This window comes from Mus caroli, unplaced genomic scaffold, assembly GCF_978045245.1.
Source record: "Mus caroli unplaced genomic scaffold, Mus_caroli_1 scaffold_17, whole genome shotgun sequence".
Lineage (NCBI taxonomy): Eukaryota > Metazoa > Chordata > Mammalia > Rodentia > Muridae > Mus > Mus caroli.
In genome coordinates this window covers 81,703,284-81,721,558 of record NW_028227272.1, presented here as the reverse complement: position 1 = coordinate 81,721,558, position 18,275 = coordinate 81,703,284, and the positions used below count along the sequence as shown (strand labels likewise).

Below are 18,275 nucleotides of genomic sequence, written 5' to 3'. Positions count from 1 at the left end.
TTCCCTCGGTGTCTTTGTCTCTGTCTCTCTGTTTCTCTCTCTCTGAGAAAGGATCTCACTTTATAGCCCTGGCAAGCCTGGGGCTCTCTAAGTAGACCAGGTTGGTCTTGAACTCAGAGATTACTACCTCTGCCTCCTAAGTGCTGGGATTAAAAGTGTGCACCATCACACCTGGCACCGTGTTTGCTTTAAAAAAAAAATACTCCATCAATTGCCTGCCTTGCCATCAACAAATGAAGACCTTGATTCAACTGGCCAGAAAAGTATATATTATATATTTATATATAAATGTAATATAAAATATTAAATATAAATGTTATATATATATATTCAAATGATACCAGAGAAGAAAAGGTAAGTGGCAAAGATCTTAAAAAATAAACAAACAAACAAACAAACAAATGTTATCTTGATTTGACTTTGACACTAACAAGCACTGAATTAGAGTTAGCTCTTGTGGACTGGTGATGGCTTAGTGGGTAAGAGTGCTTGTTGCCAAGCCCAGTAAGCTGAGCTTCATCCCTGAGTTCCACATGGTGGAAGGAGAGCCAACTCCTGCTAGTTAGCCTACAGCACACATTTCCCCATCCCCCAAGATAAATGCATGTAATAAGAAATAAAATAAAATGGGGTTTTGTGTTATATGCAGGTGCCTGAATTGATAGCTGTAGAACACTAAAGTGAAAATCCCTTCACTGTTAGCCATTTGAAACATACAGTCCTGTCTCAATGGAATAGAATCAGATGACATGTTTTATTTATTTGATTTTTGATACAGAGTTTTACCATGAAGTGTTGAGTATCCTAGGACTCATTATGTAGACCAGCTTGGCCTTGAACTCATAGAGCTCTGGCTTCCTCTACCTGTGGAGTAACTGGCACTGTAGACGGGCATGTGGCCTTCAGTGGATATGATAATTTGAATGAGAAATGTCCCTCATCGGCTCATAGGCTCATGACTTTGAATACTTGGCCCTGTAACTTAGGAGGTTATCAAACAGATAGGAGGTGGAGCCTTGCTAGAGGAAATGCGTCACTGGACTTGAGCCCTGAAGGATTATAGCTTCACCCACTTCCTTTTGTACATCTCTACTTTCTGCGTACAGATAAAAATGTGATCAGCAAGCTTTCTGCTCTGGCTGCCCTGCCTTCACTGCTACGATGGCCTCTCCCCCTCTGGAACTGTGAGCCAAAATAAATGCTTTCTTCTTTAAGTTGCTTTTGCCATAGCATTTTGTCCCAGCGACAGGAAAGTTACCAATACACAAACTAATGCCATAGTTCATCCACCACTATCACATTTTAATTAATAAATTATATAATTAGCAGGAAGAGTAGAGAGTGAAAAACATGTGCAAAAAGTGACAAGTAGGGGCTGGTGAGATGGCTCAGTGGGTAAGAGCACCCGACTGCTCTTCCAGAGGTCCAGAGTTCAAATCCCAGCAACCACATGGTGGCTCACAACCATCCGTAACGAGATCTGGCGCCCTCTCTTCTGGAGTGTCTGAGGACAGCTACAGTGTACTTACATATAATAAATAAAAAAAAAAAAAAAAAAAGTGACAAGTACTTGCTAACAGTTATTTTAGCTAATGGTCTAACCTTCCAGTCTCCACTGTAACTGTTAGTCCATATACAGTCCTAACTCTCCAGGTTACTCAGTGGTAGGCTTGCTTTCTAGAGAGAAATGGGAAAACAGGGCAAGGCTGGTATTGGTGAGCAAAAACCATACATCCCAATCTCATACCTTTTGTTCTTTTTTGTTTGTTTGCTTTTCTCTTTCTTTCTTTCTTTCTTTCTTTCTTTCTTTCTTTCTTTCTTTCTTTCTTTCTTTCTTTCTTTCTTTCTTTTTTTCTTTTGAGACAGAGTCTCTCTTTATAGTCCTGGCTGTCCTGCTAATGCAGACTACGCTGGCCTTAAACTCACAGAGAACATCCTCCTGCCTTTCTCAGAAATGTGCTGAGATTAAACGCATGCACCATCATCCCTGGACCAATCTCAGATCAGCCTTTTTCTTTTTCCCCTTCTATCAACAGCTTAATTTACTAGACCAGCAGAATGATCGCCTTTTGTGTTAAGCGAGCAATGGTCCCAGGGCTCAGGGAACCTCACCTTTTTTGCTCTGTCTAGTGTTCATCGCTGTGATATTTTAGTCTCAGTCACTACTCACTTTATCTCACACTTGCAGGAACACGTTTTCAGTAATCAGTCCTGTCCTGTCCTGTCCCCATTTCTGAGTTAAAGGATCTGGGCTGTGCCTGGTGTCGTCTCACTCTGGCCTCCTGGAGCCTACACGTTCTTACCTTGGAGAGCCTGTTGGTAGTAGACCAAGGAGACCCCCTGTCCCACCTTCTTCCACTCCAGTCTGGAGGAAGTAGTCTTCTTTGGGGTTTTACAAGCCAAAATAGCCTCTAGGAACAACAGGAAAAAATAGGTTTTTTTAAATGGTTCCTATGAATTTGCACCTTTATTTAACTAAAAAAACCCACTAAAACATCTCTAAATTACCTTTTTTTTTTTTCATTTCCATTCATCCACTCACTTCTACCCAGACAAACAAACACATGCATAAATACATCATGTCTGTAGGGTTCATGTTGATTTAACCCAAAGACGAATTGGGAGCATGACGGCTCTTCTCTGTGATAATTATGTGGCACAATCCTACTTTCTCTAGCTGTGGAATCTGAGTCCTCACCATTGAAATAGGATAGCAGTTCACAGAATTGTGAGTCCTCAAAAGTAGCAACATATGCAAAACATACATGTCTAAACACTGTTTGTGCTTTACAAACAGCCGCATAATTAATTATTTACGTGTTATTCCAAATCCCAGCATCTGCCGAGTCTACAGTTTGCTGGGAGATGCAGGTAAGATAAGATCATTCTAGGCAAAAATTGGTGGGCATCACGAGTGGGGTCTAAGCAGACACCAGTAGTATATGTCAAGGTCATGCTGTAGGAGATCAGACCTGGTCACGTCACAGGAGGGTGAGTTCTAGAAAGTTTTTCTTACTCCAATCAATTACAAAAAAATTAAATATTTATTGTTTAATAAGAAATTAAACATTAAAAAAAAGAGAGTGGGGTCTAAGCTGGGCAGTGGTGGCACACATCTCTGATCCCAGCATATGGGAGACAGAGGGAAGTGAATCTCTGAGAGTTTGAGACTAGCTCTGATCCCAGCATATGGGAGACAGAGGGAAGTGAATCTCTGAGAGTTTGAGACTAGCCTGGGCTATAGAGCTAGTTCCAGGATATCCAAGACAGAGAATCTCTGTCTTGAACAAAACCAAATAAATAAATAAATAAATAAATAAATAAATAAATAAATAAAGGTCTAGGGAGAGTGCTTTGCATTTGTGCCTGAGAAAGACACTTATTTCATTCCAGGCTATGCTGGGAAAATGGACAGATGCTCCTCACAGGTTACATTCTCCTCAGCTTCCTTGTGACTCGCTCTATGAATATATTAATATGCGGCTATATTTTATATTATAGGCTCCTACTGCAAAATGACTGCCTATAACTTTGCCTCAACCTAGATAAACTATTAAAAGATTAATCTTCTCATCAATTTGACTCCAGTGGCAAAGGTCACTTTTATTACAGTGAATTTATGACACTTGCATCATTTAAGAATCCCTGAAACCTCTGAGGGAGTCACCCTTTTTGACTGTCCAAACAAGATGACTAGGAGACAGTAGACCAGCACTGGTCTCAATGCTACTCCAAGCTGCCAAGCAGAAACTCCAGTTATAAATAATTTAGAAGTATTTCTCAACCAGGCTCCTTGGAGTGTCAACTTCATATTTCTGAGTATTTTTTTACCCCTAAGGCCTGGGGCTTGACCTAAAACAAACAAACAAACAAACAGTAGTAAGGGGTCTCAGTTGTTATGTGTAGCCTTTGCTGTGTGTGTACATTTTCTATTGTACTTCTACTGACAGAAATAAAATAGAAAGGTAGTAGGAGACTGGCTGGGGAAAAGAAAGGCAAGGAAAAAACAGAACCAGGAGCTTTTTTTAGGATGCTGGAAGCTTTAAGCTTCCGCACCACAGAGTGATCATTTTCAGAGGTGTTTACAACTAGCTACAAAGACAAATGTGTGCTAAGGGACCTGTCTGAGGAAACAGTTCTGTTCTGTTGATTAAGGAGAAAGGGTGGTGACTTCCGGAGGCTTGCGTTTTAGATAGGTTTCCTTCCTGTAGTTTTGTTGAGTTTTCCAACAATTACACACACACCCACCTTCGTTTTCACTATTTCTCTGTGACTTACTCCTATATCTTAAGAGATAATTTTACACCATGCCACATTATCTTGGATATTTAACCAAACACACACATACACAAATACCATAGCTTTGGGTGAGTTTCTCCTAACTCTCCCCTCACCGTTTCGTGGAAAAAAACTGAGAAAATCCTAGTAGAAAATGGGACCCTTTTTTTCTCCCTACCTACTGATTTGACACTTTAGTCTCCTTCTCACTGAGCATATATAATGTGAAGAAGTGATCTATCCAGTTCTCCAATATATGCTCAGTAATATTGCATGGCCAACATTGTTCTTGAGCTATGGTCAGTGAGTAGAGCAGGAATCCTTTGCCATTTGGTATCTGACGACCTAGCAGAGAAAGTCAGGCTCACAAGCAACAAGTCCACCAGAAGACTGAAGGAGACGAAAGCAGCATCAGGGGGGATGAGGAATCTCAGGGACAAGGACACAGTGTACAAATCAAAGACGGCCTCTTTCAGGAGGCAAGGTCAGACCAAAGCTTTAGAAAGCAGGGAACTTAGTTCTAACAGCCTCTGAGAAAAGCGTCCTGCATAAGAGAAGGGTCAAGACCGAGGACCTAAGTCATCAGCACCTTGACATTCAGTATTAATATAGACAGTGTAAGCACCTGAATCATGAAGCTAACCTCCCAGGATAAAGAACCTAGAGGACAACTTTCCCTCTTGTCTTCAACAAAATTCAAAGCTCACAGCTAGCAGAATTTTCCACATCTGGCTTCTGGGTTGTGGACATGGTCGCTCGCAGCACAGGCCATCAAGTTAGACCTTTTGTCACATAAAAGGCCAAAGATGATGTGGCCATCATACTTATATCACTGAAATGATAAACTAATGATTCATGTCACAATTATATATACATATATGTATATGTATATACACATGAATATGCATATTGTTGCAAACATGTATATTGTTTGATGTACATTATATCTTGTGTACTGCACATGCTCTATGAAGGGTCTTTGTTGTTTTCATCCATGGGGAAATTAGGTTTAACTGTATGCTTGCCTCCATATGATAGAAGTCCATACACAGCACCACCACATCTTATACCTATATTGCCCAAACCTGAACTAAAATTTCACCTCTGTTTTTGATAGTAAAACAGTTTTGACATAAATCATATTTTTTGCACACAAGACACACTTAATGCACAAAAAGGTGCAAACATTTTCTTCTAAGGTGGATTATGTTGTCAAAACATCTGTCTAATCTTCATCGAAAAAATAATTATTGCTTAAGAAATTAGATATTGTAAAAGACATTAAATGCTGACTAATAGCTTTCAGGTTCAGATGCTGCAGAGAACTGCTCATGAGATGGGCAAGCCTGGCAGTGCTGTCCCAATTTCCAGCTTAATCTGCTTTTGGCCGTGCCATGGGAAGAGAGACAGACCAGCAGTCCCGAGGAACAGGGATTAATTTACAATCTTTTGACATCAGAGAATCATGTTAGGGGGAAAAACCTGAATGAAATATGTTCCACATGTACAAATCACAAAATGTCACAGACTTTAAGGTTACTTCAAAAAAATACCCCTAAACAAAAATATGTAAGAAACTGGAAATTGCACATGCCTTTAATCCCAGCAGAGGCAGGTGGATTTCTGAGTTCGAGGCCAGCTTGGTCTACAAAGTGAGCTCCAGGACAGCCAGGGCTATACAGAGAAACACTGTCCCGAAGAAACCAAAAGAAAAGAAAGAAAGAAAGAAAGAAAGAAAGAAAGAAAGAAAGAAAGAAAGAAAGAAAGAAAGAGAGAAACTGGAAATTGATTTTTGCTTAATGGAAAGCCAAGTTGGAATAAGCAAGGGACAGATAAAATTGAGTGAAAGCATGCTCTAAGTAAAAGAACAGAAACAAAGGAAGAAAACAGTAAGCAGTTACTCTGGAGTCAGACTGTCTGTCTGTCTGTCTGTTTGTCTGTGCACGGAGGCATCAAGCCCAGAGCTTTGTACATGATAGGCACCGGCCTTGCCATAAAGCAATTTCTCATTGGGCATAGTAACTTCATCCCTGAGATTAACTTTTGATGGCAATAAATTATGGAAGGATCTTTCTATATTAAAAATAAAGCACATCTTTAAAAAGTAATGCCAAGTAGGCACAGGACGTCACTTCAGAGTGGAGGAAGCGTTTTGAGTCTAGAGAGGGGTGGTGGCTTCACGAATGTCCTGGAGATACTGAGTACCACTGAAGTGTTTACATTTTAAGATGTCAGTTGGTAAAGTTGTCCTGATTTTGCCTCAGTGTTTCAAAAGTCGTGTAAGAACAAAGGGTGCCATTTTGACATTTTATTTTATTAAATTTTTTATTAGGTATTTTCCTCGTTTTCATTTTCAATGTTATCCCAAAAGTCCCCCATACCCTTCCCCACACCCCCCTACCCACCCACTCCCACTTTTTGGCCCTGGCGTTCCCCTGTACTGGGGCATATAAAGTTTGCAAGTCCAATGGGCCTCTCTTTCCAGTGATGGCCAACTAGGCCATCTTTTGATACATATTCAGCTAGAGTCAAGAGCTCCGGGACATTTTAATAGGGATATTCAAACCCATCCAGGTATGGCCTGCGGCTGACTGGACCTGACCAGACCTGGGGGAAAAGCTAAAAGTCGGAGCTTCACTTTCTTTGACTCTGGAGGTCACACTCTTCTGCTGAGAACTCATTGCTTTTCCAGTCTCCTGTCTGGCACACTGCCTAGCTCTGCTTACCCTCCTGCAAGTGCGCCAGACATCAAATCACTCTTGGGCGTTTACTTCCTCTTAGCCACCTTCCTCCTTTGAAACTGACCCACACGAAAGTGTGTTGTCTCAGCTTAATTATGTAGTATATTACAACTCAAAGACCTTAACTGAAAAAGCCAAGGGCTTTACCTTTGACCAACCTAATCACATACTGCCAACCGCTGAGGAGACCGAACAGAGCATCTAAGCAACCCTTATCTTGCTAATCTTTGAAGACAGTATGCCTGAAAGCCAAAAGTTCCTCTTCAGGTGAACAGACCAAAACCTGACTGGCTATAACATGGCTGCCAGAGTGGCCACTAGAGAAGCTCCAAGTATAAGATAAATGCCATCAAAAGAACGCGACAGACCATACAAGAAGAAAAACAAGGTATGAGCAGGCAGTAAAATGGCTCAGCAGTTAAAAGTCTGGCTACAGAAGCCCAGAGTCCTGAGTTTGGTCTCTGGAATCCACATGAGATAAAAGATAAAACTGACACCAAACACACACACACACACACACACACACACACACACACAAAGAGACAGAGACAAAGAGACAGAGACAGACAGAGACAGACAGACAGACAGACAGGCAGAGACAGACAGAGAGACCGAGAGGAGTGGGCAGAAGATCTAAAAACTAGACAGCATCATGCGTATAACATTGTCATGCAAACAGATCAATGCACTTGAACCTGTAGGATGCTATACCTTGGAACTCTATTACTGTGACTTCTTGACGGTGGTCTTTTGATGCAGAAAATCCATTTGCCTTATGATCTGAAAAGAATAAAATCAATGGGTAATCAATACGGAAGTTTGCTTTCAAATATTTCACTGGGATACAGCATTCTACAAAGCCAGTCTAAACGGAGTAACCATTGTTACATAATTCATACCACATAAAACTTAAAATATGAGAACAGGGAAAACATGCCACACAGTCGCCTTCCTTTCTTTGTGGTGGCTTAGGCTTTTAGATATTTCCCAAGCAGAACAGACATCAGAAGTGCACTCTCCTCAGCCCCTCTGAAAACAAGCATGCCCTTAATTTACCTTATCTGTGCAATATAGTGTCCATCCACCAATTCCTGCATCTATCCACCCACCATTCACCTCCCATCCATCTATCTGCCCATTCACCCACCCATCTCTCCACCCACATATCTACCCACCTAACATTCATCCACCCTCCCACCCACTCATCCACCCATCCATCTATTCACTCACTCACATATCCATCCACCCACCTATCCATCTGCCCACCCACCCACAGTCCATCCATCCATCCATCCATCCATCCATCCATCCATCCAGAAATAGCTTGTTAGAGAAGACTCAACCATCTTTTTATAGTCTTTTTTTTTTTTTTTTTTTTTTTTTTTTTTTTTTTTGGTTTTTCGAGACAGGGTTTCTCTGTACAGCCCTGGCTGCCCTGGAACTCACTTTGTAGACCAGGCTGGCCTCGAACTCAGAAATCCACCTGCCTCTGCCTCCCGAGTGCTGGGATTAAAGGCGTGTGCCACCACGCCCGGCTTATAGTCTTTTATTCACTGGCTCGATTACTTTTTTTTTTTTTCAAACACAAACAACAACAACTCCCTCCTATAAAACCCTTCACAAATCCTTATCACTAGTTCTGATAGCTCTTCTGGCTATCAGAAAGAGAGGCAAACCTCTCTTTCCACTAGACACCTGTATCTCCTTTCTCTACTTCCACCACAAATTCATGGGCAAAAATCACACATCAGCTTGGATGCAAACTTTCTCTTATTTATACAGATTTAATTACAATGAAGGGCATCATCACAGCACACAGGGTGGCTGCTGCCAAAAGCTCACACATTTCCCAGGATCTATCTGGATCTTTGCATCCATACAGGCTGAGCATCTGCCACCCACTTCGATGATTTGGGCTTTTTGTCCCTTTTGCCCTTTGCCCTTTGCCCTTTGCTACATTCATCAATGTTCTTGGTCTCAAGAGGGCACATAAATACCCAAAATTCAGCATGAAAAAAAATAGACACCCCTTGCCTCATCACCTTAAAAAAAAAAAAAAAAACCCACAGGTCATGGAAAAATTTGACAGCTTAGGCAAGCATTTGAGAAAACCACCATTACTAAAATACACCTGCTTTCCAGACCTGTGGTAGACAGAGGAAGTGAGTCAGCAGGCTACTCTAGAGTAAAACAATAATGGTTAGCATGTACATAGTTCTTATGTGTCAGGCAAACATCTCCAGTGCTTCCTAAGTATATATTCACTTAACTCCTATGAATTATCTGTGGTTATAGATCGACTATGAAATGTTCCCCCAGGATAGATACCCAGCTTGTGGTTGTACTTTGGGGGGCCCTGGAAACTTTATTAGGTGTGGCCTAGTTGTAGGAAATTAGTCACTGGGGTGGGGTATTGGAGCTAACTTGCCCTTGGCCTTTTCTTGTCTACTGCTTTCTGTTCACCATGGGTTGAAGAAGGCTGTCCACCCCATAACTGTGCTGCCATAAGGTTCTGCCCAAGCTCTTTGGTCCAGCCAATCATGAAACCATGAGCTAAAATAAGACGTTCCCACCTTAAGGTTTTTCTCAAGTGTCTTGGTTACAGCTACACCAGTGCCCAAAGATAAAAGAACCATGGGACTCTCAGAAGGTTCTTGACAGGGTTTCTCAATATTGCTATGCTATGGCCTTTAGGGTCAGATAGTTTCTTATAGTCTTATACACTGTCTGGTGCTTATACCATCTCTGGCTTCTATCCACTAGAGGCAGGGCTCACCCTGCCCATTGTCCTGACATCTAAAACTGTAAAGAGGGACAAATAAATCTGTATCAGAAGTGTGGCGTGGAAATCATTCCTGGATGAAAACTCCTGCTCCAGTCAGGCTAGCTTAAGAACCATGTATAGAAATCAGCCAACAGACTAAAGGGGAACAGAGAATGGTGAGTTCAAGGATGTTAACGTTCTTGGGAAACTGAAATTTAGTAATGATCAAAGATAATTTCTGGGAAGGAAAAAAACCCTCTTGTGTGGTGGCTTCTTCTCTTTTGCCTTCCCCCCCCCCCTCAGTACTAAGGGACACAAACATTAAGGTGTAGAAGGAAGGCAGCAAGCCACTGCACTCAGTGATACAGAGGAAGGAGTCAGGGCCACCACAGAGCAAATTTAAAACAATCCTTTTGGCTCCTATATTTCAAGAACCATGAAAAAGGTCCAGGGAATCTCTTTAAATCTCCTTTCTGCTTTTCCCATGGATTTCCTTCCCATGCAAGCCTCTCCCCAACCCCTGTGCCTCCCCCAGAGCCCTTTTTTCTTGACATCTTTCCCTCCCCAGTTTTATTCTCTAGGGTTCAAAGACAGAGCGTGGACCTTCAGAGAGCAGAAGATGGGTCAAGACTACAGCTAAACCATATTTTCATCAAGGAGCATAGGAAAAGGCAGGACCTCCTTGTGTTGTCCTCCATTTAATGAGAGCAGCTCTGGATATATCTGTAATAATCATGTCTCCAAACGTGAAGGGTTTTGAGACTTACAAAGGACATTTTGAAACATCTGAGTTAGTGTCCCACAGCAGGTCTTGGTCATGACTAACAAATCTTGTTGAGTTTTTTGAAGTATGTTAACTGGGCTTTTTAGACAAAACAATAAAGACTGATATTCTCTGGAAATCAGTTAAAGGGGAGATCTGAGCAGAAGCGGGAGAGATAATTCTTGCTTCCCTTCACATGGTCCTGGCTTTGAACTCTCCAAACTCCACATGCCTACCGAGAGTGTTTAATTTCTTCAGCTGCCTTGAAGATTGCCATTTATCCAGGAACACTTCAATACAATCTGAGACTGGGAGGTTTGGAAGCTAGGTTATATGACTCAAATAGGAACATGATTTTCTTCTTCTTTTTTGTCAATTCTAATTTTCTACTTAACAAAAACTTGTTTTAAAGAATATTTTTAAGCCGGGCAGTGGTGGCCCACATCTTTAATCCTAGCACTTGGGAGGCAGAGGCAGGCAGATTTCTGAGTTCGAGGCCAGCCTGGTCTACAGAGTGAGTTCCAGGACAGCAAGGACTACACAGAGTGACCCTGTCTCAAAAAGGAAAAAGAAAAAGAATATTTTTAAAAATTTTCAAAGGTCACTAAAAGTTCTATGGAAAATAACTTTATTCACAAGTTGTACTCACTCATAAATTTTACATGCATGTATTTGAAATTTTAAAACCTTTATGAATTTATTAATTCTTTCATTTTAAATATGAATTTGATTTAGTCTAATAATTGCATACATCAAGAGGAAGTGCATACACATAAAATAAAATATGATCATATCCATCTCCATTTACTCCCCTCTAAATCTTCCTGTATCCTCAAAACATATCCTTTCCCCTTCTAACTACATGTTCTGTGAATGTGTGTGAACTGGTGAGCTGAGTTTGATTCCAGAACCCCATAGTAGAAGGAAAAAACAGACACACATTTACACACACACACAATGAAAAAGTTTTACTTTGGCCTATAATAGACTTGGGTTGTGTTTTATAGACATTAGTCTTCCCACAAATCTGGACTTCCTTTGTGTTATAATTTTGATTGGAGATGATAAATAATAATAAAATATCCAACTGATAGCAGTGGCGATGGAAACCTGGTGAGTTTTTTTATCCTAATGAGCATGAGTGTTCTTCTCCTGCTTCACTGTGCGCTGTGCCGCCGAGGCTGGGGTCTTCCAGATTTTAAGTTGTCCCTTTGATTCCACCACAAATCCCGTCATGAACATCCCAAACAGCCGATTCACCTCAATTATGACAAGTGATCTTTCCCACGCCATACTTGGCATTAAAACTTTTGCTACAGTTTTTTAATATTTGGTTTGAGTGATTTTGAAACTTGGGAACTTCCTCTAGTTGTGCACACTATCCTGATGTCCTTTCATTGTTTCAGGACACAGATCCTAAAGTCCCAGAGATTCAAATACGTGCAAATATTCATCAAGCCATTTTTTAAATCTGCTGTTTGACTGCCCCGAGCACCTGTCCGTTTTGCGTGAGCCCCCTAGGATGGCGATGTCCTAGGACCATTTTTTAAATGAGAGTACGTCAGAGAAGTGACTTTATCAAAAGAAAAAGGAAATTATAATCCCTGGATTTACGAGAAATAAGGGTAGTTAAATGTGAATGATCTTTGCCTACTGATCACAACCATGACAGGCCAACAATGCCAGACCATTGTTTCCACGTTCTGCCCTTTAAAATAAATGGTTCTTGTCCTTTCAGCTTCCTGAAGACTAATCAAAGGAAACCTGAAGCAACAATAAGCAGGGCAGTCTCCCTTGGCTTGCAGAAGCCTCCCGTAAGCATTTCTGTCAGTCGACTATGTCTGGTACCACACGTGGGAAATGCAAAGGCTCAGATTCTTGAAGTCTTCATCTCACCAGAGACTTGCAACATAAAATATAGACATCCCTCTACGTTATCGATCGAAGGTCGATAGACCTCAGTCCTCAGTGTTTTAAAGATGGAATTATCAGACCACAGTCTTTGGAGACCATCTATCCAAGCAAGCCCTATGGTAGTCGAACTGGGGAGCTAAATAAACCTGTTAGTAAGAAGCCCATAAGAATATGCTCTGTGAAAGACAGTATAAGAAAGAGTCCTCCTAAAGCTAGGCACATAGCTACATAAGAGCGCCTGCCTAGCATACACCTGGCCCTTGGTTTAATTCCTAGTACTGTGAAGAAATAAAAAAGAAACATACTATTCTTGAAAAATTTACAAAAATGTGCTTATTAACAGGCCCACCTGCCACCGTGCTCCACCTGCCAGTGTGCTCCACATGCCAGCACCACTAGTTTCTTCTTTCTTTTCTTTTCTTTTCTTTTCTTTCTTTCTCTTTCTTTCTTTCTTTTTCTAGTATTTTCTTAAGCAAAGTTAAGTGCTTCTTATGTCCTAGGCTCTCTCTCTCTCTCTCTCTCTCTCTCTCTCTCTCTCTCTCTCTCTCTCCATCCCCCCCTTTTTTCTTTCCTCCTACTCCCTAGATCTAGTATGGTTGAATGACTGGAAGAGAGATGCCCATGTTATCTAACTTCTAATTCCTACCTCATGGGGATACTTTCTAGCCACATAGGTAGATAATGTCCATAATAAATTCTACAGTGCCGGCTTCCTCCTGATGAACCAGTGCAATGTGTCCTAGCACTGCAACCATTACCAGTTATTCTAAAAATACATAATGACTTAAATATTTATTTTAAAATATAAGATAATTTATGTCCAATTTCATAATGATTTTATACAAGATATTGCCTGTACTTCACTTTTAATATAAAAAAACCCATCATACTTCATCATTTGAATCATGCTTTCAATGAAGTATATTAATTTAAATAATACAGTAGTTTAAAAATCATTGTAGTATAAAGTAAATATTTATTCTTCATCCTAGCAGGTTATCTAAGTAAGAGAGAAATACAAGAACTTTTATTCTTCAGTTGTGGGGCCATGGGTGGAGAGGAACAGGGTCCTCTCCAAGGACGTCAGCAGGAGCTGTTCACTGTAGTGGAAATAATCATGTCTGCCTTTGTGTGTGTGTGTGTGTGTGAACTTCTGCCAGTGGTTTTAGAATACGTCCATAAGAATTGACAATGCTCTGTAGCTAACTTTAAAACAACCTCAAACCATCAGGCCTACATAACAACTTTTTGCTAATTTTCCTACTTTATTCCGAAAAAGAAAATCTTGGTCGAGTGAAGAAGCCAACAGAGGCTATTGCTAACACCTGCTGATGGAATGCTGAGGTGGAATCCAACACTTCATCTGGATAAACAGAATTATTAGGTACAAGCTTTCAAAAGTGAAATCTGAATGGGAACGGCTGAGGCAAGGCAGACATGTTAGTGATTTAAAAGTATTAAGATAAGATTAGGACCTTTTCCTGTTTAGGTAAGCTGAATCTAAGTGGCTGCCTTAGTCAGGGTTTCTATTCCTGCACAAACATCTTGAGCAAGAAGCAAGTTGTGGAGGAAAGGGTTTATTCTGCTTACACTTCCACACTGCTGTTCATCACCAAGGAAGTCAGGACAGGAACTCACAAGGGGTAGGAATGTGGAGGCAGGAGTGGATGCAAAAACCCTGGAGGGGACTAGCTTGCTCCCCCTGGCTTGCTCAGCTTGCCCTCTTATAGAACCCAGGACTACCAGCCCAAGGATGGAACCACCCACAATGGGCCCTCCCACTGTTGATCACTAATTGAGAAAATGCCTTGCAGCTGGATCTCATGGAGGCATTTCCTCAAGGGAGGCTCCTTTCTCTGTGATAACTCCAGCTTGTGTCAAGTTAACACACAAAACCAGCCAGTACAGTGGCCATACATTAAATGTTTTTATTTCATTTGCAAGCCATCTTTTAAGGAGATGGAATTAGCCGGGCGTGGTGGCGCACGCCTTTAATCCCAGCACTTGGGAGGCAGAGGCAGGCGGATTTCTGAGTTCGAGGCCAGCCTGGTCTACAAAGTGAGCTCCAGGACAGCCAGAGCTATAAAGAGAAACCCTGTCTCGAAAAACCAAAAAAAAAAAAAAAAAAAAAAAAAAAAGGAGATGGAATTAAGAGAACTACAGTAGCCAAAGATGATTCTTAAAGTCAAAGAAGTAAACATAGCTACCAACCTTACCTATATTTCCTATATCTTACTACTATTAACTACCAAAACCAACTACCTGTATATTGATATATTCAAACAGATCTTCAATACCGGATACATATCCGCCAGAAATAAAGCAGACATGAGAGACATCTGTGCTCCAGTGTCCATTGCAGCAACACTCACAGTGGACAGGAAGTGACAGAACCTACTTGTCCATCAGCTGATGAATGAGTAAAAAAATGTGGCGCATACTCACTCTGGAATACTATTCAGTCATAAAAAAGGAATCTTGTCATTTGTAGAAACATGAACTGGAGAGGGGTTATGTAAGGTGCAATAAGCCAAGCCAGAATGATAAGCACTATATGCTGCCACATTTACATGGAATCTGCAAAAGGTGGCCACTGAGAAATTGAGGGTAGGATGGGGAAGATACTGGTCCACAGGTATTAAGTGAAGTTTTAAGAGAAGCAAGGAGTTCTGGTGTGCTATTGATGACTGCAAGCAGCAGCAATATCATTGTATTTTTCTTTTAAAGCTAGAAGAAAGGATTTTCTTTGTATGATGGAGACATTTTATTTTAGAAATTTTATGATAAAGAAAGGATGTTTGAGGAGATAGATGTGTTTAACCTGGTTTAGACATTGCATAATGTCTATATGTAACAAAACAGTGCTTGTTAGCTCCTCTGACGGGTACCATTCTTATATTTTTATATATCAGTTAAAACTAAGTACATAAAATATACAAACAAAAGACTCTAAATCCTTGTATGTTTTGCCTACGTTGTTCTACCAATTCAACTTTTTTTCTTTTTCCATTCAGATAGATGTATGCACAGAAGAATGTTGCGCCAGGCATGATGGTGCTTGACTGTAGTAACTTAGGACATGGAGGCAGAGGGATAGGACATTACTTCATCCTTAGCTACATAGACACTTTTATAAAGGCCATCCTGGGCTACAGAGAACCCTGGTGTGTGTGTGTGTGTGTGTGTGTTGTATGTGTGTGTGTATGTGTGTGTGTATGTGTGTATGTGTGTGTATGTGTGTGTGTATGTGTGTGTGTATGTGTGTATGTGTGTGTATGTGTGTGTGTGTATGTGTGTGTGTATGTGTGTATGTGTGTGTGTATGTGTGTGTGTGTATGTGTGTGTGTGTGTATGTGTGTGTGTGTATGTGTGTGTGTGTGTGTGTGTATTAAGGTTTGCTTTTATCCCAGAAGTTTAAGACCTGTCTGAGCAAAATAGTGAGACTACACTTCTTTCTTTCTTTCTTTTTTAAAGATATACTTACTTATTTTATGTGTGTGAGTACACTGTAGCTGTACAGATGGTTGTGAGCCTTCATGTGTTTGTTGGGAATTTTTAGGACCTCTGCTTGCTTCAGTCAACCCCGCTCGCTCCGGTCAACTTGGCTCGCTCAGGCCCAAAGATTTATTTATTATTATACATGAGTACACTGTAGCTGACTTCAGATGCACCAGGAGAGGGAGTTAGATCTCATGATGGGTGGTTCAAATCCCACATGGTTGCTGGGATTTGAACCCAGGACCTTTGGAAGAGCAGTCAGTGCTCTTACCCACTGAACCATATCTCCAGCCTGAGACTACACTTCACAAGGGAATGACTCCACACCCATGCACATAATGGAAGCACTGGTTTGCTTTGGCGTGGTTTTTACCTGCTGGGCCATCTTGCAAGCCCAGAGTGCAATCTTTAAACAAACCTCGTTTATTTAGTTTTTGAAGTATAATCTTTCTATGTTCCCTGGGCTGACCCCAGACTCTGAATCCTGTGGCTTCAGCCCTTTGAGCTAGCACTAGAGGTATATGCCTGGCTTCTTAGAACCAACCAAGAAGGAACAAGATCAAGTGTGATCCGTGTCAGTTTGGGTAAGATACAAAGTTGGTTTGCTTTCAGATAAAATGAAGGGAACGATGCCTTCCTTCACTGGTTTGTAAAGATTCAATTAAAGTCTCTAATTGCTTAGCCTAGTTCCTGGAACATAATAGCTTCTCTATAAATACTTCTGGCTTCTTCCCTTTTCCTCGATGCTTGATGCTTTTTATACAATGTGATCATGCAAATTTAGTGTTCCAAAGTGCCTCCACAATAATCACACACTAGGATGGACTATCAAAACAACCAACTGAGCCGGGCATGGTGGCGCACGCCTTTAATCCCAGCACTCGGGAGGCAGAGGCAGGCGGATTTCTGAGTTCGAGGCCAGCCTGGTCTACAAAGTGAGTTCCAGGACAGCCAGGACTATACAGAGAAACCCTGTCTCGAAAAAACCAAAACAAAAAACAAACAAACAAAAAAAAACACAACCAACTGGTAGGTGTATGCTTTCCTCTTTCTTTAAAAAAAAAATGGTTAGGACAGCTTCACTGTAGTGGCCACTCAGTGGGAGGGCCTGGGTTTACATTCTTTCTCTTCCTTCATTCTTGATGACATGTTCTAACAGCTCCTGGCGTTTTGGCCTGATGTAGCACCTGTGAAACAGAATCGATGATGGTGACAGCGCTTCCACACTGCCCACTTCATCACACTTTTCTCCACACAAGCTCTGCACTTAGCACCCAAAACGGGACTTCTCTGATCTTTCTTCCCATTGATCTTGGGCTTACCTCCTCTTCTCTATCCATTTTTCTTTTCACAACGATGTGATCCAGCAATCCTAAAATTGTAAGCACCAACACGTGCCAACAACTCATAAATATTTATCTTCCGTCTAGACATCTTTGCTGATCTCTGGGCTCAGATACAAGTGTCTATTCAGCCTCGCCACTTGAAGACTTTAGACATTCCCAACCCTGTATCTAAATATTATCTTCTAAGCTTACTCCATCTTTCCCACCCTAGACAGTGACACTCTTAACTGCTGCAGTTGCTCTGGCCAAAATTTGGGAAGTTTTCCTTAATTATTCCACTGATTGAAGACAAATTCAACCTATTAGTAAGCTCTCTTCACTCCACTTTGGAGGTGCAGCTACAACCTGAATGCTTCCAACTGTTCCGACTCCCACCAATAAGGTCTGAGCACGAAGCGCTCTTGCAGTAGCCTGGGCGTGGCATTCTGCTTCTCCTCTCAACAACACATTGGCTGTAGAGGCTTTCTCTGACTCCATCACATCAAGAAAGGCTCGCTGGTGGAAGTCAAGGGAGGGGAGTACCGGTACATGCGCTGTGTATGCACGTGAGTGTGGAGACAGAGGCTGACCTTAAATACTGTTCCTCGGAAGCTGTGAACCTTGTCTGTAGAGAGATGGTCTATCACTGGAACCCGGAGCTCGACAATTCAGCTAGAATGGCCAACCAGTGAGTCCCAGAGATTTTCCTGTCTCTACCATTCTGGGGCTAGGACTACGAGTGTGACTCACCAAACCTGACTTTTTATGTTGTCACAAGGAATCAAACTCAAGTCCTCGGGCTTGAACTTAAGCACTTCAGCGACTGAGCCATTTCCTCAGCCCAGGTGCTCTCTGTAAAAGATGCTGACTACACCCTTTGAAACTATATATATATATATATATATATATATATATATATATATATATTCAAAACCTAAATGTGACATTCCTTAAGGTTAAGTAGAAATAGGAAGAAAACAAAACAGTAGACA

The 18,275-nt window shown here is 41.3% G+C and overlaps 1 protein-coding gene across 2 annotated transcripts in view; it reads right to left on the bottom strand.

Annotated features, from left to right (window-relative positions):
- Positions 1-18,275, bottom strand: part of Jam2 (junctional adhesion molecule 2) — a 55,738-nt gene that overhangs the window by 17,282 nt on the left and 20,181 nt on the right. For both annotated transcript variants that reach the window (XM_021185286.2, XM_085832460.1), the window contains exons 2-3: positions 7,731-7,799; positions 2,304-2,411 (exon numbers count right to left, since the gene is read on the bottom strand). In XM_021185286.2, coding sequence (XP_021040945.1) covers positions 2,304-2,411; positions 7,731-7,799 — 177 coding nt within the window. The remainder of the gene's footprint in view (positions 1-2,303; positions 2,412-7,730; positions 7,800-18,275) is intronic.